This window comes from Prionailurus viverrinus, chromosome X, assembly GCF_022837055.1.
Source record: "Prionailurus viverrinus isolate Anna chromosome X, UM_Priviv_1.0, whole genome shotgun sequence".
NCBI classification, from domain to species: domain Eukaryota; kingdom Metazoa; phylum Chordata; class Mammalia; order Carnivora; family Felidae; genus Prionailurus; species Prionailurus viverrinus.
This window is the reverse complement of record NC_062579.1, coordinates 37,641,882-37,663,302: the sequence shown is the minus strand read 5'-3', so window position 1 is coordinate 37,663,302 and position 21,421 is coordinate 37,641,882. Positions and strand designations below refer to the sequence as shown.

The window sequence follows — 21,421 nt, the reverse complement described above, 5'->3', positions numbered from 1 at the left end:
GTCCACTGAAGTTCAAGGGGAAGGGAACACAGATGCCACCTCTTGATGGGGGAGTGGCAAGGTTCTGAGAGGCATCTGAAATTGGAAATATGGTTGTGGGCATTTTTTGAAAATACAATCTGCCGGAAGTACTAAGAAGTCTGCAGAGGGGCGCCTGGGTGGCTCAGTTGGTTGGGCATCCAACTCTTGGTTTCAGCTCAGATCATGATCTCACGGTTAGTGGGTCTGAGCACCGCGTCAGGCTCTGCGCTGGCAGCATGGAGCCTGCTTGGGATTTTCTGTCTCTCTCTCTCTCTGCCTCTCCCCCACTCATGCTGTCTCTCTCTCAAAAATAAATAAATAAACTAAAAAAAAAATAAAAGAAGTCTGCAGAAAGAACTGCTGTCCTTGACTTACAGGAAACCAAGAGGGTGTAATATTAAATATTATGATCAATATAACCAGTTTTCAGCAAACCTGGATTTTAGTGAATCTCCAGAAATTAGTTTTCCTGTTGTTGTATAACTTTTTCTGCGACTCTCCAGGTTTTTAGTGTTTGCAATTTCATTGGGAACCTGCATGGAACTTCAGGAATATGGAATTTTGCAGGGGCTGGCTGATAGTCTGGACGAATAGGGAACAATGCTAGCTAAAATCCCGATGAAGAGGTTGGTACGGATTTCAGAGCAGTTCAATGAACACTTATGAGCACAGCGTTAGGTGCTGGGGATTCAGTGATTAAGGATTCCATCTCTCTGGGGGCACCTGGTTTGCTCAGTACGTAGAGCATGTGATGCTTAATCTCGGGGTTGTAAGTTCGATCTGCATGTTGGGTGTAGAGATTACTTTTTAAAAAATCTTAAGAAAAGAATTCAATCTCTCTTTTCTCCCTTGACCAGGGGAACAAGGTGGATTGAAAATTCTAGTTCCTAAGTTATTGTTCCAGAGTCTACTTTATTTTTTTTTTCTCAGAGCCGTCCTGAGAATCATCCAGAAACTCCCGGGGCTACCAGAAGGTCAACATAAAAGGGCCACCAGGGTAATCCCCACCCCTGGCAAGTGTTTGGTTCCTTCCGGTTCAACCTTGTTCCCCAAAGAGGGTTACTTACACAGTCCACGATAAGAAGTCAGTCTATTCCCCAAGTGGTTAAGGAGCTATTTTAATGCTTGCACCCCATTCCAACCCCTTATCAGGCCTCACTTTGGGACAGACTTAGAGCAGAGGTTTGAATGAAGCCTGGCAGAGTCTGCTAAGCCCCCAAAACTGGAAGGCACGGGGGGGGGGGGCGGGAATCGTGGAAAGAGAGGCGCAGGGGGGTAACCCTGCTTCACGAAACCTCGCGTCCCCCAGAGCCCCCTCGTTCCTTGGCTCAGGGCAGCCACACACGGGCCTGAGATGTAACACTTGGCGGTGGCCCCAGAGACAGGACTCCACACCGCACGGCCGGGCCCGCGCGAATCCAAGCTGATGCTCCTGCCAGGCACCGGCGACCTCTGGCGTCGCGTTTAGGAAGCGCGGCGGCGTCAGCCCAGGAACGGCCCCGCGACCCCGGACGGCCTGGCCAGGTACGCCAGGACCGGGTGAGGCGCGCAGGGAGGCATGGGGCCCACGACCCGGCCCCCGAGTCGGACGGCCCCGGCCCCGTAGGCCTCGGCGGCCAGGAGGGCGCTCGGCGCGGTGCGGCGCGGCTGGGGGCCGAACAGGTGCGCGGGCGGGGGGCGGTGCTTGGGGATCCTGCGCACTGCGCGCGCCCCTCCCCCACGCGGTTCCCGGCGCAGCCCCGGCCCGGCGCGCGCGGGGGGGAGGAGCTGCGGCGGCCGCGGCCACGGCCACTCGGGCAGGTCGGCGGCGCCGCGGGAACCCGCCGACGGCGCGGACTGCTGGTCCCCGCGCGCAGGAGGCGCGGGCGGCCCTGGGGCCATGGAGCCTGGTGACGCGGCGCGCCTCGGCCGGGGCCGGGCGGCCCGGGCGCTGCCACCGCGGCTGCTGCTGCTGCCGCTGCTGCTGCCGCTGCTGCTGGGTCGGGGGCTGCGCGCCGCGGCCTCGGCCTCCTCCTCTGGGGCGGCGGCCGAGGACAGCAGCGCCATGGAGGAGCTCGCCACTGAGAAGGAGGCGGAGGAGAGCCACCGGCAAGACAGCGTGAGCCTGCTCACCTTCATCCTGCTGCTCACGCTCACCATCCTCACCATCTGGCTCTTCAAGCACCGCCGGGTGCGCTTCCTGCATGAGACCGGGCTGGCCATGATCTACGGTGAGCACCCCCTACCGCGCCCACCACCCCGACACCCCTCCGGCGGCCGGGCCGCTGCGCTGCCCCCACCCCGCCCCGCTCTGCGCTGCGCTCCCCCCTTCCCTTGCCAACGTGTTTCTTTTCCGTTTCCCGCTGCGACGGGGTTGGTTCCCAAGGTCAACTGTCTGCATTTTTTCTGGCTTTCTATTCCCGTTAAAAAGAATTCCACCCCATTTCGCTGTGTCTTCACCGGGGAACCAGGATAATGAAAGGCACAGAGGTGGCCTGGTTCTGCCCACCGGGTTCTGTTTGGCGCTGCCCCCCCCCCCCCCCCGCATCGCGCTTCCGCACTCTCCTCCCCCCACCTCCCGCCCCAGTTCAGCTCAACAGGGTACGTGTGCCGCGGCGGCAGAGGGTGGGTGACTTCTTTGGGGACCGCGTCACCCCAGGAGGCAGGCCACAGTGAGGGTGGGGGCGAGGACTGAGGGTTTCTGGGGTTGGGTCTTGGCGTCCGGGGCCTGATGGATGCACACATCCATGGTCACCCCGGGTGGGCGCCCACTTCTGAAATCCGCGTTCCTGGGTCTCTTGGTAAAGTCAGAGTGTGAAGCGCTGTGACAAATGAGCGCGGTCCACGATCCAGTGTGGTGCACTGCCACGGTCGGGCCTAGTTGGGGATGTGGGCACGCCTCCCACCCGTATGTCCAGGTGGGACGTTCTACCCAGTTACTTGGCTTCTCCAAGCAAAGAGGAGATTTGTGTTGTTCAGATTTTAACGCGGACGTGACTTTGAAGACACGTTTATAAGTGCATGAAGAGGAAAAGTAGTGGTTTTAATCCTGGAGCCAGCCGTCTTTTGTTGTGAAGGGTGGGCTGATGCCATCATCTTTTTGTGGATTTAATGGCACCCGGTGTGTTACCCGCGGAGCGGTCAGCACCAATCTGCTGTTGTCACACGGATGTCAGTTAGCTGTAATCTGAATCATCCCTCTCTCCCCGCCCCCACCCCCCCCATTCTGACTCCAGACTGGAACCCAGTATTCTCTTTTTGAATTGAATTCAGTGGCGTTAAGGCCCAGGTTGGCATCCTCATGTGAAATAGATGAGCCCGCTTCATGACTATTCCCAATAGGGAGCATTCTACTTCATTGCTTTTACTGGAGGGATCTCTCCACTCAATTTCCATTCAGGGTTCCCTGATAAAGAATGGAAAGCTGATGCCTTAATCTTTAATGTGAAAATTACCCTTGGCCCTGGGCCTCGCTTCTCAGGGTTCTTGATGGGTCGTTGACAGCCCAGGCTGGTGGCTTCCAAGGTTATGGAGTGCTGTCGGGAGGCCCTCTAGTTTTAAAGAGGTGGAGGCCTAAGCAGATCTTTAACTGAAACAGGACCAGGTCTAAAAGCGAGTTTGGCTTTTGCAAATTACAGATGTGAACTCAGACTTTGGCCTCGATACCTGGCCATTCTTGAGCTCTGGGGTTTGTGTCCGTGGGTGACAAGTGACGGAGGCCAGAGCTGGAGGTGTACTGAGCAGGTAGCAGAGTGGGGAGTTGAAGCGTGTTGTCATTTCGGGTGGTTGACTCTGAGACGTAATGCAAATGAAGATCACCCTTATATGTCTATAGATAACCATGAAAATCTTTTTTATTTTATGGCCTCTAGATCCAATTCATTAAATCACAGCGTGAAATACTTTTAGAAGGTAGATTTGACAGGCTCACGAATACATGTTCAAGTGCATGGAAAATAAATGAGGATTTAAAAATATTTTTTTTTCCTGAGGACTACTCCATGTTCTTAGCGCAGTCACCGTTATCTTGAGGCTTCCAAACAATAGTGGAATTTTCCTTTGCTGATGTGTACGGTTTCAACTCCTTTCAATTTTTTAGGCGCTGGGGCCGTGCTGCAATGTACTGTTTCATTTTGTGAAACTGAAATCTGGTTTAATTGATGTTTGCTCAGAAAAGGCAACATCGTCTCGTAACATTCTGTGTAATTTTGCTCTGCCTTTGGGTTTTAGTGTTACTTCGAAATATACGAAGATATTTTGTCTGCCAATATGTGATACATATTGCTATTTTGATGTGGATATCTTGCCTGTAACCGTGAGAAAACATTTCTCTGTCTCATGGATGTTTAGTCTTCTTTCTGTTTTAGCGCCCTCCTGCCCCATCTGAATTCTAATGTCATTTGATTAGCTAATTGTTCATTCTTTCCTGAAGGCTATTGGGATAGGGATTCTGATTTTTAAAAATTCAGCATGAAAATCTTTGAGCGCTGAAGTCAATACAGTACAGATTTTCAGGACTTCTCTTTGTTAATAATAGTAAGAAAACAGATTTCATTTCTTGATATCAGTAGAGGAAGTGAGTAATTGTCCTGTTGCCTCTGAGTAATAAAGGACAAAAAGACGTAAGGAAACATTTGTTCAGTATCTGCTTTTTTAATTTTTTAAATGGGGGCAGTTTTTTTTTTTTAATGTTGGTAAAGTTTTATGAGAGAAGGAGTTCAACTGCAAGTTTCAGAACTGTTCGAAATTAAAAAAAAAAACGTTAAATGCTGCCCCTTTAAAAAATATTTAAGTGGCACTTTAATCTGAAAGGGAAGGCATTAATGTTTATAAAAAGTTATGGTAAATATATATTTATATATAGTCATATATTAAGATAAATTGTGATTATATATATTTGTTGGTATACAATATCTCTGAAAGGACAGGCAATAGACTAGTAACATTGTTTTTTTGTGTGGGGGGGGAGGAGCTAGGTGGCTGTGACATGAGGTGGGAGGGAAATACACTGTATACTCTTTTGTGCTTTTCGATTTTTGAATTATGGGAGCCGAATTACCTATTAGCGTGTCCTTGCCTCCGTTCTGTGGCATTCGTGATGGCATTTTTAAGATGCTTCTCAAATCATCCAGTGTGATGCCCACTTCTCCCTACTTAAATTACATTATGTTACCGATTTTCTGTGACCTTTCAATTGTGGATTGTACCCCTGGAACTTCTGGAGCCCCGTGCCTGGAATGGAGACAAAATGGGGCGTGGGGAAAGAGATTTTCCTTCCTTTCCCTCTCTCCTTTTTATTTCATTATCCCTCCAAAATAGTTGATGCTATATTAGGAGTGGTGTGCACAACAAATAGATCCCATAATAAGGGCTTGCTCAGATGCAAGGGATCTAAGGACAATAAGAGACACACAGTGAATGCTTGACATCTAAATTGCAAGGGACGGTTACAAGCACCCCTCCCTGACAACAGACCCGGGTAGCCATAAGGGAGGGTGACCACAGACCAGACTCTCCAGGGAAGTTGAAAGCAGCCCCCACCCCAGGCCCTGATGGGAGCTGCAGGGCAGTGGACCAGGAGCTTACCTGGCACCAGTCTGACCTGTTTTGTCAGGGCAGGGAGCTCCCAGCTGTCTGCCTCTGTACGTGACTAAGTGCCATCTGAAAGTTATCAGGCCCAGCAAGTCTGTGCAGCAGAAATAGCAAGTGTTTGAGGCAGGGAAAGGTGGTATAAACAGACTGTGTCAGTTAACTGTGGTTCTCTCTCATGCGTACGCTAGTTCCACTTCCCCCGTAATGTTTTTGTGGCAACTGATACAGGTCCAAAATATCTCACTTGGCCGTGGCAGCCTGCCACCTGCTTCTCGCTTCCTCCACGCCTATCAACTTTCCAAGTACGCGTTGGTCAGCCCCTCCAGGTTCTGTGGACCGTGGGCTCATTGTTGCTTTGTTGGAGCCGAATTGCTAAGCGCAGCGTGAGAGAGTGGGTTCATGGGCGAAATCTGCAAGGGGAAATATGACTCTGCACAGTAGCATAAAATTAACGTTTGAGCCTTGCGAGCACACATCTTGGAACCACGCTGTTCTTGGTTAATCGGGAGCCCTCATTTGTGTGTGTGTGTGTGTGTGTGTGTGTGTGTGTGTGTGTGTGTGTGTTTGAGTCCCTCACTTTGGCCCCAGTTTGGGGCAGCTCCACATGGTCTCACTTGGGTACCAGATACCTTGGGTTCACGTGCTGGCTGTGTTACTTATAAAGCTGTGTAACATTGGGTAAGCTCTCTACGTCTTGGTTTCCTCTTTTCAAAAATGGAGACAGTATCCCTCACTTCACAGGATTATTATATTATTGAGATATCATAAAGGTCAAGTGCAGTGTCTGATACTTAAACACTTGGTAGATATGAATTCTCATTCTCACTCTAGACTTCGTGATTCTTTGGCCAGCTTTGCTACCTGAGGTTAATTCAGGTAGAGGCCTGCTGTAAATTATTTAAAGTTTATTTATTTATTTTGAGAGAGAGAGAGAGTAAGAGAGCGAGCACGTACATGGAAGGGGCAGAGAGACAGGGAGAGAGAGAGAATCCCAAGCAGGCACCCCACTGTCATCGCAGAGCCAACTGTGGGGCTCGAACTCATGCACCGTGAGATCATTACCTGAGTCGCAACCAAGAGTCGTTTGCTTAAGCAACTGAGCCACCCAGGCACCCCTGTAATTTAAAAATGCATTAGGAGGGGCGCCTGGGTGGCTCAGTCGGTTAAGCGACCGACTCCGGCTAGGGTCATGATCTCACGGTCCGTGAGTTCGAGCCCCGCGTCAGGCTCTGTGCTGACAGCTCAGAGCCTGGAGCCTGTTTCAGATTCTGTGTCTCCCTCTCTCTGACCCTCCCCCATTCATGCTCTGTCTCTCTCTGTCTCAAAAATAAACAAACGTTAAAAAAATTTTTTAAATGCATTCGGATACAGTTAGTAGGGATGAGGAACATTTGATTTTTTTTGGGGGGGGGGTGGGCTAATTGTTAATACCTAGAAAATATTTACAGTATGCCTACCCTGTCCACACATACTGTCGTGGGGAAAAAAACGGGTAGAACAGTCTGGATAGTATTATCTCATTTATGCTTTAAAAATTATGGATTATGTGTATACAAACATGATGTATACACATTTCTATATTCATATGTGCTTCTTTGGAAGGATACACAAACTTAGCAGCGGTTATCCTTTGGTTGTGGAAACTGTTGTTGGGAGAGAGGGAAGAGAGATGCTACTTTTCCCTTTGTACTCTTCTGAATGGCCTGAATTTTCTACCATACTGGCACACGTTACTTTTGTAATTGAAATGTTGTTTAAACATAAAGCAAACAGAGGCACCTGAGTGGCTCAGTCAGTTAAGCTTCCAACTTCGGCTCAGGTGGTGATATCACAGTTTGTGAGTTCGAGCCTGCATCGGGCTCTGTGCTGATGCCTCGGAGCCTGGAGCCTGCTTCGGATTCTGTGTCTCCCTCTCTCTCTGCCCCTCCCCTGCTCACACTCTGTCTCTCTCTGTCTTTCAATAATAAGTAAACGTTTAAAAAAATTAAAAAAGAGTGCCTGGGTGGCTCAGTTGGTTAAGTGTCTGACTCCAGCTCAGGTCATGATCTCACAGTTTGTGAGTTCGAGCCCCACATCTGCCTCTGGGCTGACAGTTCAGAGCCTGGAGCCTGCTTCGCATTCTGTGTCTCCCTCTCTCTCTGCCCCTCCCCTGCTCATGCTCTGTCTCCGTGTCTCTCAAAAATGAATAAACGTTAAAAAAGTAAAAATAAAAGCAAACAGTGTTTTTGTAGCAAAAAATACATTAGAACTAAGAGAACATAGTTATGTGGTTGGGTAGCATTTTCCTTGGCTATCAGGATGTTCTTTTTGAAATCTCTGGGCACAGGGAAATCTTTTAGTTATTTCAAAGTAATACACGGAAGTAAAACGTGTCTTAAAATTAGAAAATGACATTTCCTGAAAGTGTTTCTTAGAACTTTCAGAAGTTAACCTCTCTGGAATGATGTCACTAGAAAACCACCGTCTCACAGCCCCCAACGCCTTAGACAAGGAGTTTCAAGGAATTCCAAAGCCCTAGGTGAGAAGTTGTTGGGGAACACGGTACTTACACGATGCCAAGGATAACCACAGGTTACTCTCCTATCGCGAAGGAAAGAAGATATCTTTGTAATGGCGAGGTCTGGCAGCCACTGTCTTATAGCTGAGCCGTCAAATTTATCCTTGCTCCTTGTGAAGCTCTACAGCTTTACCCGTGTCGGATTCATCCTCCAGATGTTCTGTTTGAATCGAATCAAGGTTTTAGGCACATCTTCCAGCTTACAGGAAATACAGGGGAGAGGGAAACAAGTTATCAAATACCGCGTGAAAGCAATTTGACATATCCAAAATTCGGGATAACTTACGAGACAAGTTGTCCTGGTCTCTTCGACAAGTCTGTGTCAGAGGGAAACAAAAAGGCAGGATTAGTGTCTGTTATAGACTGAATTGTAGTACCCTCCCCCTGCCCCAGCCAAAATTCCTATGTTGAAGTCCTGATCCCTAATGTGATGCTATTTGGAAGTGGGGTTTGGGGGAGGTAATTAGGTTTAGATGAGGTCATGAGGGTGGAACCTGTACAATGGGATTAGTGCCCTTATAAGAAGAGGGAGAGACAAGAGCCCCCTATCTCTCTACCATGTGAGGATACAGTGAGAAGGCAGCCACCTACAAGCTAGGAAGAGGGCTCTAGTCAGACGCCAAATCTGCCAGCGCCTTGATCTTGAACTTTCCAGCCTCCAGAACTGTGAGAAATAAATGTTTGTTGTCTAAACCGCCCAGTCAATGGTATTTTGTCCTAGCAGCCTGAGCAGACTAAGACCATGTTCTAAGCTCATAGAGACCAAACATAAGCAGCCAGAGCACAGGAAGCTTGATTGGCTCCTGGTTCATGAAAATAAGCTATAGAATGTTTGGGGGGACAATCAGGGATATTTGAACATGGACTTGGTGTTAGATGACATTAGGGAATTACTGGTCCTTTTCTTAGGTGAGATAATGGAAGTTATACAGGAGAACGTACGTACTCATTGGAATTGTAGGCTGAATTATTTAAGGGTGAAGTGTATGAGTCCTGACACGTGCAGCTTACTTTCAAAAAGTTCAGTCAAAAAAATACACACACCCACATATAGAGGAAACCAATATGGCAGAATGCTAGCACTTGCTATACCTGGGTGGTGGATGAAAGGGTGTGTTTTCTATTCATCTTTCAACTTTTTTGTGTGTTTCAAAATTTTCATTAAAATAGAGGACTGGGGACAATGTTAACCTCCCTGCTAACCTGTTAGCTGGTAACCTGTTAACTTTCCTCCCTGAAAGGTTGCACAGGTGAGGCGGTATACAACCCGTTACTCTCATTGAACTCTGAAATTGAGGAATGCTGTTTGACGTTAGTTGCTATGAGATGACGTTAGGCTTTCACGACTTGAGAATCAGTAACTTCTTTTGAACTTTAATTTTTTGGTTTGGTTTAAAAAAATTTTTTTAATGCTTATTTATTTTTGAGAGAGAGAGAGAGAGAGAGAGAGAGAGACAGACAAAGCATGGGGGAGGGGCAGAGAGAGAGGGAGACAGAGAATCCGAAGCAGGCTCCAGGCTCCAGGCTCCGAGCTGTCCACCAAGAGCCCGACGCGGGGCTCCAACTCACCAACCGCGAGACCATGACTTGAGCTGGCATTGGACGCTTAACCGACTGAGCCACCCGGGCGCCCCTTTTGGTTTCATTTTAAAGCTCACATGCCTTTCGAAAAATTGCCTCGCTTCCACTTACAAGAGAACAGGTATTAGGAGACTTTTCTCTTTAGGGTAAAGCATGCTACCTGGCTTTTAATCAATGTGGATATTTGTATTAGGGTAATGCTAGCTGTTAGAACAGACCAACCCCACGTTTCAGTGGCCTAACATAAGAAGAGTTCAGTGCAAGGGTCTGGCAGGTGGTTCTCGGTGTGGTCGTTCAGGAGCCAGGTGTCCTCCATTTTCTGGCTTCCTTGAAAACCTCTCTCTCCGGCCAGTGAATGAGGAAAGAAAAAGGGGATCACACGGGAAGACCGCGTGCTAAGTGTGGAAGTGGTTCGTGTCACTTTGCCCACTTCTGTTGGACAGAGCTTGGTCATGAGGCCACATCTAACTGGAAGAGAGGCGGGGCAGTGTAGTCTAGCTGGAGGAAGGGGACCAGGGTGGAAAGCAGCCAGCCAACGTCCGATGCAGTATTTGATGAGTACTTTCTCCCACATAATCCAGAAAAGAGAAGTGGGAGAATTTGCATTCGGTTTGGTTGCTGCTGCTAAGCTAAGTTTTTTTAAGTAATCCAGTTTGGAGAGAGTATTCATCTGGAGTTTGTGAAGTTGTCGCAATACACTTATCAGCATCACCTGGGAGCTCGTTAGAACTAGGAGGTCCGGCCTCAGAGTGGGACCCAGAAATCCGTGTTTCATTACGGTAGCAGGGTTTTGTTTTTGTTGTTTTAAGTTGAAGTTCGAAACTCACTGTTGTTATTTAAGTTTTCACCCTTTAAAGTATATTCACTGTGTTGCTTGTAATTAAATAACTGTAGAAAAAAATAGCAACTATTTTTTTTTTTTTTAGCACCTGCTATGATGGCCGGGCACTGTGTTCAGGACTTTGCATACTTTAAGCCGTTTGGCTGTGTTATGGGTCCCATTTTGCCAGACAAAGAGATCAAAAGTTAGGCCTAGCACCTCATTCGTTTTGGGTCGCCCGTTTGAGATTGGTAAGTGGGGGTACCCTAAAGGATGAGATCAATACGGTTCAGGATGTGTTTGGCCAGGGTACGGCAGAACCTGAATCTGGCCCCGATGCCCCGCTTCCAGGGGGTCTCCCGAGGGAAATCTATGCTCAGAGGATAAAACAAACCATAGCGTCCCTTTATTATTAGCTGGGGCCTTGGCCCCAAACTCCAGTGTACTGGTGCAAGGAGTGAGGCTGACCAATTTGGAAGACTGGCTTTTCCGGTGCTAGATTGGCCTGGGGCCCTTGGATCCTAGTGGGGCCAAAATGCCTGTTCATTTTCATCCCAATGGCCACACTCCAGGTGTTACCCCATTGATATGTGGTATACATTGGTTGGTTGGGCCTCCCCCAATTCATATGTTGAAATCCTAACCCCTAGTGTGATAGTATTAGGATCTGTGGCCTTTGGGAGCCCTCCCGAATGCGATTAGAAAAGAATGGGATTATAAAAGAGACCTCTGGGAGTTCTCTCTCCCACCATGTACACAGTATACAGTGCGAAGTCAGCAGTCTGCAGCCCAGAAGAGACTGTCGCCAGAAACCTGACCATCCTACTACCCCGATCTTGGACTTCCAGCCTCCAGAACTGTGAGGAAAAATACATTTCGGTGATGTATAAGCCACCTGCTCTATGGTGCTTTGTTATCGAGGCCCTGGCCAAGACGATATGGCAGGAGGCTACCAGTTGCTAAGGGGGAAAAAACCAGAAGAACTGCCAAAGGATGTTCAGAGTGGCCATGCCAGCTTCTCAGGTGGGAGCAGGTGCTTAAAATCTCCCTCGTCTGTAGGTCACTGTCACAGAGCTGGGGAGGCAGGTAGAACTGGGTCTGTGGAACTGCCAGGTCTCACTACTCTTACAATGCTGGTTCCCACAGGCCTATCAGTCTCTTCCAAAAGACGTTAGAACATAAGCCTGAATGACTGGGCGGGCAGGCATATCTGTCTTTTGTTCACTGCCGTCTCCTCTGTCCCGAGAATGGCGCCAGACACATAGTAGGCACCATGGAAATATTTAACAGATACTGTTTTGTCTAACAAAAAGAAGGTGCCGTAACACTGCTTCGCATGAAAGGTCCTTCAGGTTCTCGTGCCGCAGATTCCCACTGACAGGGAAGTTTCTGAGAGGGAAAACTGTGTGTGTGTGTGAAAACATCTGCCTGAATCACAGCAAGAGCTGTTTCAGGAAGGAGCACAAAGGGATAGGTGAGTATGTTTGCAGACAATTGTGTATTCAGCTGATAAGCCACATGGTCGTTTAAAATGTTTTTTATTGTGGCAGCATGCATATGGTAATATTTGCCGTTTTTATCATTTGTAACTGTACAATTCGCTAGCATCGATGGCATTTGTAAAATTGTGTGGCCGTCACCGCTGTTTCCAAATTTTTTTTTATCCCCTCAAATAGAAACTCTGTACCCATTAAACAGCAATGTCTCATTCCTTCCTCTGCCCCCCATTCCCCAGTATCCTCTAATCGGGTTTCTGTCTCTATGAATTTGCCTATCCTGGACATTTCATATACGTGTATGACTTATTTGTACCTGACTTATTTCACTTGGGGTAATATTTTCTTTTTAAAAAATTTTTTTTAAATGTGTTATTATTTATTTCTTTTGGGAGAGAGAGACAGAGCACGAGCAGGGGAGGGGCAGAGAGAGAAGGAGACACAGAATCCGAAGCAGGCTCCAGGCTCCGAGCTGTCAGCGCAGAGCCCGACGTGGGGCTCGAACCCACAAACCGCGAATCATGACCTGAACCAAAGTTGGACGCTTAACCGACTGAGCCACCCAGGCGCTCCTTGCTTGGCATAATATTTTCAAGGTTCATTCATGTCATAGCATATATATGAACTTCATTCCTTTCTGTGGCTGAATAGTATTCCATTCTGCATTTTGTTCATTCATTTATCAGTTCCTGGACGCTTGGGTTGTTTCCACCTTTTGTCTATTATGAATAATGCTGCCGTGAACATGTATCTGATTGAGCCCCTGTTTTCAGTTCTTTTGAATATACACCTAGGAGTGGAATTGCTGGGTCATATGGTAGTTCTGTGTTTAACTTTTATTTTATTATTATTTTTTAATGTTTATTGATTTTTCAGAGAGAGAGAGAGACAGAGAACAAGCAGGGGAGGGTCAGAGAGAGGGAGACAAAGAATCTGAAGCAGGCTCTAAGCTCTGAGCTGTCAGCACAGAGCCCGACATGGAGCCCGAACCCACGAAGCATGAGCTGAAATTGGACCCACAACAGACTGAGCCACCCAGGCGCCCCCAAGTTTAACTTTTATTTTAAAGTGTATTTATTTGTTTTGAGAGGAGAGAGCTAGAGCACGTGCGGAGGAGGGTCATAGAGAGGGAAAGAGAGAAAGAATCCCAAGCAGGCTCCGTGTTGTCAGCACAGAGCCCGACTCAGGGCTCGATCTCAGGAACCATGAGATCATGACCTGAGCCAAGATGGAGAGTCGGGAGCTTAACTGACTGACCCCACGCAGGTGCCCCTCTTTGTTTAACTTTTTGAGGAATTGCTTAAACTGTTTTCCATAGCAGCTGCCGTATTTTACATTCCCACCCCAGTGCACAAGCATTCCAGCCTCTCCACATCCTCTCTAATACTTTGTTATTTTCTGTTGTTGTCTTTTTCGGTGGTCATCCTAGTACTTGTGAAGTGGTAGCTTATTATGGTTTTGATTTTCATTTTCCTAATGACTGATGGTGCGGAGCATCTTTTCATGGGCATCTTCTTTGGAGAAAAGTTCATCCCAGTCCTCTGCCCATTTTTGAATTGGGTTGTTTATTTTTATATTGTTGCTAAGATGTAGGAGTTCTTTATATGTTCTGGATATTAATCTCTTACTAGATATATGATTTGCAAATACTTTTTCCGATTTCATGGGTTGCCTTTTTATTTTATGATAGTGGCCTTTGATGCACAAAGGCTTTAATTTTGATGACATTCGGGTTACCTATTTTTTCTTTTGTTGCCTAGGCCAAGAAATCTTTGCCAAAACCAGGGCCATGAAGCTTTCTCTTACTGTTTCTATGAAGAGTTTTATAGTTTTAACTCTTAAATTTTGATTTTTGGTTTATATTGAGTTAATTTTTATATATGGTATAAGGTAAGGGTCCAAATTTATTTTTTTGTATGTGGATGTTCAGTTTTACCAGCATCATTTGTTGAAGAAACTGTCCCTTCCTCATTGAATGGTGTTGGTACCCTTAATTCTATCCCAATGGTCTATATGTCTGTCCTTATACCAGTACCACTATAGCTTTGTAATAAGTTTTGAAACTGGGAAGTGTTTTTTCACTTCTGCCATTAAGATTTTGATAGGGATTGCATTGAGTCTATATATTGCTTTGGGTAGTATTGTCACCTTAATGATTTTTTAAGTTTATTTTTAGAGAGAGAGAGAGAGAGAGAGAGCAGGGGAGGGGCAGAGAGAAAGGGGACAGAGGATCCGAAGCAGGCTCTGTGCTGATGGCAGAGAGCCTGATGAGGGGCTCAAACTCACAAACCGTGAGATCATAACCTGAGCCAAAGTCGGACGCTTAACTGACTGAGCCACCCAGGTGCCCCAGTCATCTTAATGATTTTTAGTCTTACAGTCCATAACATGGATGTCTTTTCATTTATTTAGGTCTTTAATTTCTTTCAGTGATGTTTTGGGGTTTAGTATACAACTCTTACGTGTCCTTAAATGTTAAATTTATTTTCAACTATTTTCTTGCTTTTTATGCTATTATCAATGAAATTATTTTCTTAGGTTTCTTGTTCATTGCTAATGTATAAACATATGACTGATTTTTTTTTTTTTTGGTGTTGATTTTGTCTCCTGCAACTGTATTGAACTTGTTTATTTTCTCTAACAGTGTTTTGGATTCTTTAGAGTTTTTTTCGTTGTTTTTTTTTTAATTTTTTTTTCAACGTTTATTTATTTTTGGGACAGAGAGAGACAGAGCATGAACGGGGGAGGGGCAGAGAGAGAGGGAGACACAGAATCCGAAACAGGCTCCAGGCTCTGAGCCATCAGCCCAGAGCCTGACGCGGGTCTCGAACTCACGGACCGCGAGATCGTGACCTGGCTGAAGTCGGACGCTTAACCGACTGCGCCACCCAGGCGCCCCTGGATTCTTTAGAGTTTTTTATATACAAGGTCATGTCATCTGCACATGGAGTTAGTTTTACCTCTTACTTTCTAATTTGTATGCCTTTTATTTCCCTTTCTTGCCTAATTGTTCTGGTTAGAACTTCCATTACTGTCTTGAATAGAAATGGTGAAAGTGGGTATCCTTGTCTTGTTCCTGATCTTAGGGGAAAAGGTTTCAGTCTTTCACCATTAAGTATGATGTTAGATACAGGTTTTTCACATATACCCTATATCACATGGGGAAAGTCCCTTTCTATTTCTGGTTTATGTGGGTGTTTTTATCATGAAAAGATACTATTTTTGTCAAATGCTTTTTCTCCATCAGTTGAGGTGATTATGTGGGTTTTTTCCTTCATTCTATTAATGTGGTATATTACACTGATTGACCTTCATATATTGAGCCACCCTTGTGTTCCTGGGATAGATTACATTTGGTCATGGTATATAACTCTTTTAATATGCTGCTGAATCTGGTTATCCAGTATTGGAGGATTTTTGCATCTACATTTATAAGGACTGTTGGTCTGTAGTTTTCTGTTCTTGTCATGAATTTGGCTTTGATATCAGGGTAATGCTGGCTTCATAGAGTCAGGAAGTATTCACTCTGCTTCAGGTTTTGGAAGAATTTGAGAAGGATTGTTGTCAGTTCTTTCTTAAATGTGTGGTAAAATTAACCAATAAAGCCATGTGGTCCTGGTCTTTTCTTTGTTGGGAAGGTTTTGATCACTGATTCACTCTCGTTGTTATAGGTCTATTCAGATTTTCTATTTCTTCTTGAGTCAGTTTTGATAGTTTGTGTGTTTCTAGAAATGTGTGAGTTTCATCTAGATTATACAGTTCATAGTATTCTTTTTAAAAAAATTTTTTTTAACATTTATTTATTTTTGAGACAGAGAGAGACAGAGCATGAACGGGGGAGGGTCAGAGAGAGAGGGAGACACAGAATCTGAAACAGGCTCCAGGCTCTGAGCTGTCAGCACAGAGCCTGACGCGGGGCTCGTACTCACGGACCGCGAGATCATGACCTGAGCTGAAGTTGGACACTTAACCAACTGAGCCACCCAGGGGCCCCCATAGTATTCTTTTGTAATCTTTCTAAATTCTGTAAAGTTGATAGTAATGTCTCCTTTTTCATATCTGATTTTAGTAATTTGAGTCTTTTTTTCCCCTTAGTTACCCTAGCTACAGTTTGTCAGTTTTGTTGATCTTTTCAAAGAACCAACTTTTGGTTTTGTTGCTTTTTTTCTTCTCTTATTTATTTATCTCCTCTCTAATCTTTTCATTTCTTTCCTTATTCTAGCTTTGGGTTTTGGTTTGCTCTTCCTTTTTTTACTTCCTTAAGGTGTACAGTTAAGTTACTGATTTGAGATCATTCTTCTTTTTTCAAAAAAAAAAAAGATTATTTATTTTTGAGAAAGAGTGCATGCCTGCGCAAGTGGGGGAGGGGCAGAGAGAGAGAGAAAGAGAGAGGATCCCAAGCAGGCTCTACACTGTCAGCGCAGAGCTTGACATGGGGCTCGAGCTCATGAACTGTGAGATCATGACCTGAGCCAAAATCAAGAGTCGGATGCTTAACTGACTGAGCCATCCAGGTGCTCCGAGATCATTCTTCTTTTTTAATGTAGACTCTTACAGCTAAGAATTTCTCTCTGAGCACTGCTTTTGCTGCATCTGATAACTGTTGGTACATCATGTTGTTTTCATTTTTCCCAAGGTATTTTCTAATTTCCTTTGTGATTTCTTCTTTGACTTATTGGTTAAGAGTCTGTTGTTCACTTTCCACCCATTTGTGAGTTTTCTAGTTTTCCTTCTGTTACTGATTTCTAGTTCATCCTGTTGTGATTGGAAAAGATACTACATATACTTTTAGACTCTTTAAGTTTATTACGACTTGTTTGGTGACCTAACTTAGAGTCCGTCCTGGAGAACGTTCCATATGTACTTGAGAAAAATGTGTATTCTGCTGTTGTTGGGCAAAGTGCTCTGTATGTGTCTGTAGACCCAGTTGGCTTATAGTATTCTTCAAGTCCTCTAATTCTTTATTGATCTTCCTTCTGTCTCTTTTTTCTATATGTTACTGATAGTTGGTTTTTGAAATCAACTATTATTATAGAACTATTTCCTCCTTTAGTCCTGTCAGATTTTGCTTCATGTATTTGGGGAATCCATTTTTAGGCATGTGTATGTTTATAATTGTTGTACCTTCTAGATGGATTGAAGATTTTGTCAACATAGATCTTTCTTTGTCTTTTGTAATATTTTTTTAATTTAAAATCTATTTTGTCAGATACTACAGCCATCCCACCTCCCTTGTGATTACTATTTGCATAGACTGTTCTTTTTACTTTTAGCCTCTTTGTGTCTTTGTGTTTAAAGTTACTTTCTTATACACAGCATATAAACGGATCACGTGTTTTTACCCATTCTGCCAATCTCAGATTTTTTTAATAGAGTTTAATTCATTAATATTAAAGTAATTACTGATAAGGTAGGACTTACTTCTGCCTTGTTGCTATTTGTTTTTTTTTTTTTTTTTTTTAATTTTTTTTTTCAACGTTTATTTATTTTTGGGACAGAGAGAGACAGAGCATGAACGGGGGAGGGGCAGAGAGAGAGGGAGACACAGAATCGGAAACAGGCTCCAGGCTCTGAGCCATCAGCCCAGAGCCCGACGCGGGGCTCGAACTCATGGACCGCGAGATCGTGACCTGGCTGAAGTCGGACGCCCAACCGACTGCGCCACCCAGGCGCCCCTGTTTTTTATGACTTATATGGTTTTGGTTCCTCGATTTCTCCATTACTGCCTTTTGTGTATTTAGTTGTTTTTTTTATAGTGTACAGTCTTGATCCTTTTCTTTCCTTTTCTGTATATTGTTATTTTCTTAATGGTTATCTTGGAGATTTCACTTAACATCTTAAACTTTTATTTATTTATTTATTAAAAAAAATTTTTTTTTTCAACGTTTATTTATTTTTGGGACAGAGAGAGACAGAGCATGAATGGGGGAGGGGCAGAGAGAGAGGGAGACACAGAATCGGAAGCAGGCTCCAGGCTCTGAGCCATCAGCCCAGAGCCTGACGCGGGGCTCAAACTCACGGACCACAAGATTGTGACCTGGCTGAAGTCGGACGCTTAACCGACTGCGCCACCCAGGCGCCCCAACATCTTAAACTTTTAGTAACGTATTTTGAATAATGCCAACATGGGGCGCCTGGGTGGCTCAGTCAGTTAAACGTCCAACTTCGGCTCAAGTCATGATCTCACAGTCTGTGCGTTTGAGCCCCACATCGGGCTCTGTGCTGATGGCTCAGAAGGAGCTTGGAAATCGGTGTTTGTTAGTTGCTGATGAACCTAATTGTAACTTCTACACCTGCTCTGAGTTCCACTTGAAACTGGAGTGTGATATTTGGGACTGTTTTGAGGACCTGATGCAGATGTTCATGACTACAGTAGATAAGGCACTGCTTGGGATTCTAGGGGAGGCCAAAGAGTAGGGAGTTCAGGTCCACAGGAAGGGTTTGAAGAAAGAGTGAAGATTTAACGTACCACTTATAGGGGCGCCTGGGTGGCTCAGTCAATTAAGCGTCCCACTTCAGCTCAGGTCATGATCTCGCAGTTTGTGGGTTCGAGCCCCGTGTTGGGCTCTGTGCTGACAGCTCAGAGCCTGGAGCCTGCTTCGGATTCTGTGTCTCCCCCCACTTCTGTCTCCTTGCCCCTCCCTCACTTGTGCTCTCTCTCAAAAATAATTAAATAAACTTAAAAAATTTTTTTTTTTTTTTTTTTTTTTTTTTTTTTTAAATTTTTTTTTTTCAACGTTTATTTATTTTTGGGACAGAGAGAGACAGAGCATGAATGGGGGAGGGGCAGAGAGAGAGGGAGACACAGAATCGGAAACAGGCTCCAGGCTCTGAGCCATCAGCCCAGAGCCCGACGCGGGGCTCGAACTCAAGGACCGCGAGATCGTGACCTGGCTGAAGTCGGACGCTTAACCGACTGCGCCACCCAGGCGCCCCAAAAAATTTTTTAAAAGGTACCAGTTATATTTGGTAACTGGGCATATGATGACCACCCACACATCTGATGATTTGCTGGAACGACTCATGATATTCAGAGACATTTATAGTCAGAGCTATGATTTATTACAGCAAAAGGATAAAAAGCAGGATCAGCAAGTGGGAAAAGGTGTAATGGGTAGAGTCTGGAAGAGTCTAGATGTGGGCTTCCAAAGTTCTCCCTTGGGGGATTATGGGTAGGGTTTCACAGGACACGCTTCTTCCAGCAATTAAATACAGCAACACATGTACAGTGTTTCTGCCCAGAGAAGCTTGCTTAAGACTTCATCTTTTTTTTAATGTTTACTTTTGAGAGACAGAGGGAGAGAAAGAGAGGGGGAGCAAACACGAGTCGGGGAGGGGCAGGGAGAGAGGGAGACAGAGGATCCGAAGTGGGCTCTTCGCTGACGGCAGAGAGCCCGATGTAGGGCTCAACTCACAAACCGTGAGATCATGACCTGAGTTGAAGTCGGATGCTTAACAGGCTGAGCCACCCAGGTACCCCGCCCCTCGACTTTTTAAATTAAGGGCTGATCAGGACTCTTACCGAAATTTCTGACTCCCAGAAGGAAAGCAGGTGTTTGCCGTAAATCACATTTGCAAAAACAACAGCCAGACTGGTAGGGCAGAATTTAGTGTTCTAGGCACAAAAACAGCCTTATCAATTAGTAGCATAGGGAATATTCTATACACCAAGTTCCCATGAGGTATTACAAGGATCAGTCATGCAAGCTGGCCCTCCTAGAGATCACAACATCAGGCCTGTTAGGTTAACGTTTTCCTGCAGAATAACACGTGGTGTCAGTGGACTGTTAGCTTTTTGTGTTCCTGAGATTTCTTTAGTTTCATCCACACTCTTATTTTTAAAACCATTACTTTTTTAGATGTATCAATTTTCTTTCTTTGTGTGGGCATATGCGTAAATGCCTCTATTTCACCTTCATTTTGAAAGATGCTTTTGCTGGGTATAGAATTCTGGAGTGATTTTGTTTTTCTCCTGTCTCCATTTTCTGCTCTGGCATTTTTTTGCTTATATTGTTTCTGATGAGAAATCTAATGTCATCTTTGTCTTTGTTCCTGTGTATATAACATGTCTTTTTCTTCTGGCTCCCTTTAATATTTTCTGTTTATCACTGGTTTTGAGCAGTTTGATTACCGTTTACCTTGGCATAGTTTTCTCTATGTATCATGTGTTTGGGATTCATTTGGTTTTTAGGGGGGGTGTTTTTTATAGTTTTCATTAAGTTTGTAAAAATTTTTGGCCATTATTTTTTGAAATATTTTTTCTGTCCTTTCCTTTTCCCACTCAGGGGCTCCAGTCACGTGTATATTAGACCTCTTCAAATTGTTACACAGCCCACTGGTGCCTTTTCCTATTTTGAGATTATTTTTTCCATGTGTTTCATTTTGGATGGTTCTTTTGCTGGGCCCTTAAATTAACTCATCTCTTTCTTCTGCAGTATCTAATCTCAATTAATCCGATCCAGTGTATTTTTCATTTTAGACATTGTAGTTTTTATGTTCAGAAGTTCTTCCACGTCTCTGCTTAACTTTTTGAACATATGGAATATGTTACAATAGCTGTCTTAATGCCCTTCCCTGCTGCTTCTAAAATTTGGGTCAGTTTCATTTAATTGATTGACTATCCTCCTAATTATGGGTTGCATTTTCCTGCCTCTTTGTATGTCTGCTAATCTTTAGTTGGATGCCAGACATTGTAAATTTTACCTTGTTAAGTGCCGGACGTGTTTGCATTCCTACAAATCGTCTTGCACTTTGTACCTAGATGCAGTTAACTCACTGGAAAAGAGTTTGATCCTTCGGGGTCTTGCTTTCGTGATTTGTTAGGTAGGTCTGGAGCAGTGCTAGTAATTCCCACTACTGAAGCAAGACCATCCTGAATATTCTACCCACGTGTCCTGTGAATTGTGAATTCCAATCTGGCTTGTGGGAGCAGGCACTGTCCCTATAGCCAGGTACTGCCATCCCTAATCCTTTCAGATTGTTCTTTCCCCTCATACGCATATGCTGGTCTCTCCTGAATACCGGAGGGAGAGACCCTCTGTGGATCTCCAGGATTCTCTCTCTATTCAGATTCTCTCTGCCAGTCCCCTGTCCCATGAACTTAAGCCACCTTCACCTTGTATCTAGACCCTCAGCTTTTTCAGTTAACAGAGTTGGCTAGACCTCTGTCTCGGTTTCCCCTCCCTACTTTGTGGCTTGGAAATTCTCTGAAGGCAGTAGGCTGGAGCCGTCATAGCGCTCACCTCATTTTTCCCCATCACTCAGGGATCAGTTCTTCAGCATGACTTCTGGTGTCTTGAAAACCGTTACCCCATGTATTTCTTTGTTTTTGTTTTAGACCTGAAGATAAATCTAGTCCCTGTTTCTCTGTCTTGT

General features: G+C 45.1%; 1 protein-coding gene across 3 annotated transcripts in view; it reads left to right on the top strand.

Moving 5' to 3' along the window:
* Positions 1-1,802: 1,802 nt before the first annotated feature.
* SLC9A7 (solute carrier family 9 member A7) overlaps positions 1,803-21,421 on the top strand; it is a 133,700-nt gene continuing 114,081 nt past the window's right edge. For all 3 annotated transcript variants that reach the window (XM_047843727.1, XM_047843726.1, XM_047843725.1), the window contains exon 1: positions 1,803-2,231. In XM_047843727.1, coding sequence (XP_047699683.1) covers positions 1,901-2,231 — 331 coding nt within the window. In that variant the 5' untranslated portion in view covers positions 1,803-1,900. The remainder of the gene's footprint in view (positions 2,232-21,421) is intronic.